The 8,472-nt window shown below is 44.1% G+C and overlaps 2 protein-coding genes across 2 annotated transcripts in view; both read right to left on the reverse strand.

Annotated features, from left to right (window-relative positions):
- Window positions 1–531: 531 nt before the first annotated feature.
- Window positions 532–7,971, reverse strand: LOC106817858 (the record flags this gene model as incomplete). Its single annotated transcript, XM_014822570.1, is given in 7 exon segments — window positions 532–737; window positions 1,134–1,236; window positions 4,475–4,633; window positions 5,055–5,182; window positions 5,566–5,719; window positions 6,897–7,024; window positions 7,848–7,971. Coding segments are annotated over 6 exon segments (873 nt in total).
- A 356-nt stretch (window positions 7,972–8,327) lies between these two features.
- Window positions 8,328–8,472, reverse strand: part of LOC106817859 — a 4,371-nt gene continuing 4,226 nt past the window's right edge. The window contains exon 4 of the mRNA XM_014822571.1: window positions 8,328–8,336. Coding sequence (XP_014678057.1) covers window positions 8,328–8,336 — 9 coding nt within the window. The remainder of the gene's footprint in view (window positions 8,337–8,472) is intronic.

Consider the following 8,472-nt stretch of genomic DNA (forward strand, 5'->3'; position numbering starts at 1 on the left):
GCACCACAACAACGCAATGTTAGAAGCAGCATGCCATGTAAAAACTGCACCACAGCCACGCAATGTTAGAAGCAGCATGCCATGTAAAAACTGCACCACAACAACGCAATGTTAGAAGCAGCATGCCATGTAAAAACTGCACCACAACAACGCAATGTTAGAAGCAGCATGCCATGTAAAAACTGCACCACAACAACGCAATGTTAGAAGCAGCATGCCATGTAAAAACTGCACCACAACAACGCAATGTTGAAAGCAACATGACATTTATAAACCACATGAGAGCAATGCGATGCTGTAAGCAATGTAGAAACCACTCCACACATGCCCGTAGCCCTGGCGAACTTAACATTTAAGGGTTGCGATAAACGAAAGGTAGACTAGTAATATGTGATCAGCGACAGTTGTAAAATTAGTTGCAACTTGCAAGCCACACTCATTCGTTACCAGTTATTCATTTCATGTCAAGGCGAGATCATTTATTACACATGCTTGGCTATAAAGGCTTGGTTCAAGCAACTCCTTTTGCCATCAGATGTGTACGCGTCTGGCACACACCAGTTTCTTGAAGATGAGTCTCCACTCCCACGTGAATAATGGGCCATGGATGCTCCGTATGGCGTTCTCAGTCGAGCCACTTGGGGCGGATGAGTCGAAGGTCGTGACCTGGTGACCCATGAATGCATCTATCGAGCTCTGCGTCTGCAGCGGTACATCACTAGCCACCTTAAGAACACCTGCGATTAAAGAGCGACAACTTTAAATCGTGTCGTAAACCTCAAATCATATCATTAAACACATATCATAACCTCCACCTCACCCCCATCACGACCAGAGCACCGTCCCAGTCACCTATGACACACCACAACATGAGAACAATAATTCCTAGCAGGGGAACTTGCCCCACGTAGCATGCATTCATACGCAGAAGAGAAGAAGGTAAAACGCAACAGCTCTAGTACCAACGTCAGCTTTCCTCTCCCCACTATTCGTTTATCACGGAAGATGGCTACCGTCCACACTATCTCGGCACAGTGTCAGTGTTTTACGAGAGCTGAGATCAGAGCCAGTGTTGGCTCCATTACACGTGTCTAGTATCTACTGACGTCGACCTGATGTGAGTGACAACGTACTTTTCAGATTGCGGATGCTCTGCAGACCGGGCGTCCATGTTCCCATGTTGTGCAGCCCCCTCAGATGCTGCTCCACTCTGCTACAGGCAGCAACTAGTTTCACCTGTAACAGTGCAGCAGCGATCAGTCAGCATGGATCTCGTTGCACGTACCGATCAGGGTGTAAAGGAAGCATGTACGTACGAGAGAGTGAAGGAAATTTGTCCATGCCATGGTGTAAACGAGGGAGTGAAGGAACTTTGTACATGCCAGGGTGTGAATGAAGGTTGCGTGTACTAGGGTGTAACAGAAGCTTGTATCTACCAGGAGGTAGAAGAAGCTTGTATCTACCAGGAGGTAGAGGAAGCTTGTATCTACCAGGAGGTAGAGGAAGCTTGTATCTACCAGGAGGTAGAGGAAGCTTGTATCTACCAGGAGGTAGAGGAAGCTTGTATCTACCAGGAGGTAAAGAAAGCTTGTATCTACCAGGAGGTAAAGAAAGCTTGTATCTACCAGGAGGTAAAGAAAGCTTGTATCTACCAGGAGGTAAAGAAAGCTTGTATCCACCAGGAGGTAAAAGAAAAAGCTTGTCATCTACCAGGAGGTAAAGAAAGCTTTATCTACCAGAGGTAAAGCAAAGCTGTATATACCAGGGAGGTAAAGAAAGCTTTATTACCAGGAGGTAAAGAAAGCTTGTTCTACCAGGAGGTAAAGAAAGCTTGTATCTACCAGGAGGTAAAGAAAGCTTGTATCTACCAGGAGGAAAGAAAGCTTGTATCTACCAGGGAGGTAAAGAACAGGCTTGTATCTTTTTTTTTCTTTTTTTTTTTTACCAGGCAGGTAAGAAAGCTTGTATCTACGCAGGAGGTTAAGAAGTTATACCAGGACGGTAAAGAAAGCTTGTATTACCAGGGATGCTAAAGAAAGGTGTATTCCACCAGGAGGTCACACACGAAAGCTTGTATCTACAGGAGGCAAAGAAAGCTTGTGATCTACCAGGGATAGATGGAAGCTATGTATCTTTACCAGGAGGTAAAGAAAGTTGGTATCTACCAGGAGCGTAAAGAAAGCTTGTATCCACCAGGAGGTAAAGAAAGCTTGTATCTACCAGGAGGTAGAGGAAGCTTGTGAGCGAATGTAGAAGCTCATGTACGTACCAGGGTGTGGAGGAAGCTAATGGAGAAGCTCATGTACGTACCAGCGGTGTGGAGGAACAGCTAATGGGAGAAGCTCGATTGTACATAACCAGGGTGTGCAAGGCAAGGCTAATGGAGAAGCTCATGCTTACTACCCAGGTGTGAGGAAGCTAATGGAGAAGTCATGATACGTACCCAGAGTGTGGAGCGAAAGCTAATGGGAGAAGCTCATGTACATACCAGGGTGTTGGAGGAAAGCTAATGGAAGAAGCTATGTCATGACCAGGTAGTGTGGCAGAAACTAATCGCGAGAAGAAGCCATGCTACATACCAGCCGGTGTGAGGATCAGGAAGCCTAATGGAGAAGCTCATGTATCTACCAGGGTGGAGGAAGCTAATGGAGCACATGTACGTACCAGGGTTGAGAGAAGCTAATGGAGAAGACTCATGTACATACCAGGGGTGTGGAGGAAGCTAAAAATGCGAGTAAGCTCATGTACATTACCAGGGTTGGAGGAAGTAATGAGCCTCGATGTACATACCAGGTGTGGAGGAAGACTAAGGAGAAGCCCATGTACATTAAGGGTGTGAGCGAAGCTAAATGGAAGATAGCTCATGTATCGTTCTACCCAGGGTGTGGAGGAGTCTAAAATGAAAGCTCATTGTACATAACCAGGGTGGAGGAAGCTAATGGAAGAAGTTCAAATTACGTATCCAGGTGTGAGAGAAGCTAATGGAAGAGGGCTCATGACATGCCAGGGTGTGTAGGAAGCTAATTTGGAAGAAGCTCATGTCCATACCAGCGGTGTGGAGGAAGCTAATGGAAAGAAGGCTCAGTGTACATACCAGGTGTGAGAGGAAGCTAATGGAGAAGCTCATGTACAATACCAGGGTGTGGAGGGGAAGCTAATGGAGAAGCTCATTGTAGCGTACAGGTTGAGAAGCTCAATGAAGCCTCATGTCACATACCAGGGTGTGTGAGAAGGTTAATGGAGAAGCCTCATGTACATACCAGGGTAGTGTGGAGAAAGCTAATGGAGAGAAGTCGATGTACATACCAGGTGTGTAGAGAGCTAATGAGAAGCTCATGTCGCAATACCAGGGTGTGCGAGGAAAGTAATCGAGAAGCTCATGTACATTGACAGGGTGGAGGAAAGCTAATGGCAGGAAGCTCATGTTAAATACCAGGGGTTGGAGGAACGCTATATGGAGAAGTCATGTCCATACCCAGGGTATGGTGTGGAGGAAGCTTATCGAGCTAACATCGCGAGAAGCCTCATGTACATACCAAGGTGTGGAGGAAAGCTATATGGAGAAGCTCATTTGACCAAGACCAGGGTAGTGGGAGGAAGCTAGATGGAGAAGCCTCGACTGTACATACCGAGGGTGTGCGGAGAAGCTAATGAGAAGCTCATTACGTACGCAGGGTGTGGAGAAAGCTAAATGGAGAAGCTCATGTACGCTTAACCAGGGTGAAGGAAGGCAATGCGAGAAGCTCAGTGTAATACCAAGGGTCGATGGAAGGAAGCTGAGATTGGAGAAGCTCAGTGTACATACCAGGGTGGTGGAGGAAGCTAATGGAAGAAGCCAGTACGTCCAGGATGTATAGAGAAGCTAAGTGGTAGAAGCTCATGTTACATACCAGGTTGTGGAGAAGCTAATGCGAGAGCTCTATGTACGTACCAGGGTTGGAGGAAGCTAAGGAGAAGCTCATGTAATACCAGGGTGTGCGAGAAGTAATGGAGAAAGCTCATGTACGTACCAGGGTGTGGAGGAAGCCTAATGGAGAAAGCTCTATGTCATACCAGCGGGTGTGGCAGGAAGTTAATTGCGAGAAGCCTCATGTACGCTACCAGCGTAGTGGAGGAAGCTTAATGAAGCTCAGTACCATACCAGGGGTGTGAGCGAAGCTAATGGAGAAGCTCATGTACATTACCAGCCGTGTGTGGAGGAAGCTAATGAAAAGCTCATGTACGTACCAGCGGCGGATGTAAAGCTTAATGTAAGAAGCTTCATGTACATACCAGGGTGTGGAGGAAGCTAATGGAGAAGCTCATGTACGTACCAGGGTGTGGAGGAAGCTAATGGAGCACATGTACGTACCAGGGTGTGGAGGAAGCTAATGGAGAAGCTCATGTACATACCAGGGTGTGGAGGAAGCTAATGGAGAAGCTCATGTACATACCAGGGTGTGGAGGAAGCTAATGGAGAAGCTCATGTACGTACCAGGGTGTGAAGGAAGCTAATGGAGAAGGGACTGTCGATGAGCTGCTCCTGTGAGCGCGACAGCAACGCATCCAGGCTCTTCACCGAGTTGCTGTTGGCACGGCAACCACGCAGCGTCGACAAGATACCCTGGTCGCTCTTCGACTTGTGAATGTCCAGCTGGAATAATGATTCAGTCTTAGCAGGTCGGCTGTGTAATGAGTTATCTTCACATAATGCTGCACTCTTCTAGAACCACATATATCAGACCTACAATATACCTAGATTTTATTTTCATTTCACTTTATTGTCATGTTGGCTGGAGTGTAAAGTATAACAGTAGCCATAGATTAGGGTAAGATTAGGGCTAGGATTAGTTTTATGAGTGTATGAATTTGCCTTACACAAACATAGATGTGTCTGCCTCACTCAGTGCTCAAAACACATGAAAACTTCAGGTCACTTCAATGTAAAAATTTGGGTTAGTGAAAATTTCAATCCACTTGCCCGAAAAGAAATCCACAGGTACCAACAAACGGATTTGCCTCACATATGTATGACTGTATCTGACTCACAGGTACCACAAACGTATCTGCCTCACCTTTGTCGAGTCCATTTGTATGGTAGCGTCATGGATATATTCAATGATTCCAATAAGCTCATCCGACACTTTTTCTAGGTACGTGTCACTGACAGCATCGAATGTGGTGAGTACATCTTTGAATACACCTGCCAAGACAGTATTTTTTTATCAATCTAGACAGTAACCGGCTCACTTTCAAATTGAAATGCAATAGGGTAGCCTGCTAAATACTGACAAATGAATGCATAAGACTAAAAGCTGAAAATATAATAAACCTGAAGACGAAGTCTTTTAAATATAATATCCTTTCCCCATATTATTTATGAAAAAATCTGAATACCAAAATGCTATATGACAAAGTTCCATTTTCCATGCACCGATAAATTATTTTCCAAAAACAAATTACATGTTCTAATTAATCATTGTTTAATTCATTCTAATTAATCATTGTTTAATAATAATACGATTATTTTTCAATATTTTTTCAAATTTACGTAAACCCTATCTATCGCGAGGCATGCATGCGCACCTGTGCTAAACACGAGGAAATCCTCGTTAACCACGGAGAGGAGGATGTCACACAGCTGGTTGAAGTTACTCGCAACGGCATTAATGTCAACGCCCTCTGTGAGTGAAGGCATCAACTCCCTGATGCACCTGTCGATGAACTTGCTTCGAGTTGCCTAAGGAAATCAGATAATTGCAGCAACGTGGCTCGTGAATTTCAGCGACGTCATCGCGTGCCCAACACAATGCAACACAGCCCCATGCACACACGTAGTTAATGGATAACTTTGTAATAAAATGAAAGTGTCAATGACACTGTAGCTCACCTTGGGTGTGATAGAAGAGAGAGGGGGGATATATAAAGCAAGAGTATATATGGGAGAACTCCCATTATATACTCTTGATAATGATATATGCATAAGTTTTGATGCGAAAATAAATGTTTCAGATCTGAAAGTCTGAAATCTTGAAGAGAGATGACGCTACGCCTAAATGATCGCCATTTTGGTTTTCGAACATCGCGCAAATAAAAACAATAAAATATTCCAGTCAAATTACTGTAACGAAGAATCTAAAACACAATATTACACGTATATAGGTATGATTGTAGAGTTGTTAACCAGTTAGACAAAATAAACGTAATAGGACGTTGTCATCTCTCCCATAGGAGTAACAACTGTTTTGGGGCTAGCCTGACACATTCACATATCAAAATTTAACAAAATCGAATGAATTTAGATGGCCATTTTCATTTTTGCCCAAAAGTAGGCGTGGCTCGAAAGTAGGTTGACTGGCGTGCTCCAAAATAGGACGTTCAAATCTCTCCCATAGGAGTAAGGACCGTAGGCAGACACTGAAATGCACAGTGAAATTGCCAAAATCTACCTAATTTGCATAATTAAAAAAAAAATCAAAACCTGTTTGATATGTTTTGGGGCCAGTCCTTATTCATTCACATACTATAGAAATGAGCAAAATCCGTTGAACCTGAACTGACTTATGGCCATTTCCATTTTTGCCAAAAAGTGGACGTGGCTCGAATGTAGGTCGACTGGCGTGCTCCAAAATAGGACGTTCAAACCTTTCCCATAGGAGTAACAACTATATATGCAATTTGAAACATGTGGGCCAAACGGTACTTGAGTTATCGTTGACCGTAGCCAAATGTTGACTGACGGACGTACGACGGACAACACTCCATGGCAATAGCTCATCTTGACGATGTCAAGGCAAGCTAAAAATGCCACTCTGGGCACACCGCGGAAAAGTTGTTAACCTAACAGGGTGGTTCAGGTGTGACATCTACTCTTTCGCACCCTATCTAGATCGATTTCGTCAGTTGCAGCCCCTCACCTTATAGTCCCGCCACACATCCGCAACAGGGTAGAGGCAGAGCAGGCTATGCACGTAATTCAGGTATCTGAACTCATCCAAGCCGAACTCCGGCTGCTGTGTAAGCACAGGAAGCTTGGACATCTTCTCTGTGAATGCGAGAAGAATGTGTCGATGACAATGTGACCGCCAATTATGCTGTTCCCCAACAACAAGCGATCTTACGTACGAGGCACATCAATGTGGCAGTTCGATTTGCAAGTGAGCAGAGGATCTTAAAGTAGAACAGCTCTGTCAAGGCATTGAATTCAGACTATGCCGCTTTCAGCAGCTCTACCAGCTGTTCTGCTCGATAGCCGGAAGAGGCAATAGAGCCGTTACTAACTTCTACTATCAGCAGGGAACAAACTTAAATCAGAAGATGTTAATCAAAGTGGCTAACGAGTATAACCGATTTGCTATCAATAAATCATTGTTAGGAAGTACGTAAGTAGAGCTGTAATACTCTACTGGAAGTATGGCCTACATCCAAGATTCCACACATTTCTCTTTACTATCGGGTGTTGATTCTGCCCACGTTTTTTCGACTTTCTTTTTGCATTTAAACAGATATACTCTCTGGTGTAGCTTGAGAGACACCAAAACCATATGTACGTGATCCACATTAGCGGAGACAACAACAACAACAACAACAGCAACACCAATAATAATAATAACAATAATAATAATATTATTATTATTATTATTATTATTATATTAATAACATTAATAATAATTATTTTCACCCTAATTTAATATTTTTACAACCATGCAAAAAAGGCACAAAGTTGTCACATAAATAATCAATAGCTTGGTACATGTGTGATAGGTGAAATCAATAAAAGAGATTGCAGGAGCTACGAAATAAACCTGGATGTTCACAGCCGACTCCCCTACGGACTAGAGCATGCGCAGGGGAGACTTTGCACGTACCCAGGATGCTCTTGCGGATACGCTCGCAGATCTCATCCCACTGCTGTTGCACCTGCAGCTCCGAGGCATCTACGACAGCGTTGATGGATGCTAGCGAGTCGTTCACCTGGTACGGACCGTATGCCTGCAATAAAAACCCCGAACATTCACACTCTGACACGACATTCCTGCTTTGCGCATGCTCTGGCACGAGTGCAGCCTAATGTCGCAGGCAGGACGAGGAGAACTGAGACGGAAGAGCCTAGTACGACGCTTGGATATGAAAGTGTATTAAATTTAATTCTTTCATCATGCAACAGGTTACGTCATACATAAATACACAGCACCCTGAAGTTGTATATATATATAGCTGGACACATTGTCTGCAAAGTTAAACTGGGTTAGATATCTACGATGCCTGGTCTTGAGAGTAGGTGTGATTGAGCCGGCTAACACGAAGACGAATAACGTACACAGCAGGTCAAAGTTACAAGTACCATGTCATACTGGCTGTAATGTTCAAGTGGTGTCCATATTTACAATCGAGGGCCATAATAAAAATATTGTTTGTTTGCCCTCACCCGACCGACCCGCCAAAAAGGGGCCAAATCAAACATTTTTCTTGATCTTTCCCATTTTTTTTTTT

Source organism: Priapulus caudatus, unplaced genomic scaffold (genome assembly GCF_000485595.1).
Source record: "Priapulus caudatus unplaced genomic scaffold, Priapulus_caudatus-5.0.1 Scaffold1896, whole genome shotgun sequence".
Classification (NCBI taxonomy): Eukaryota; Metazoa; Priapulida; class Priapulimorpha; order Priapulimorphida; family Priapulidae; genus Priapulus; species Priapulus caudatus.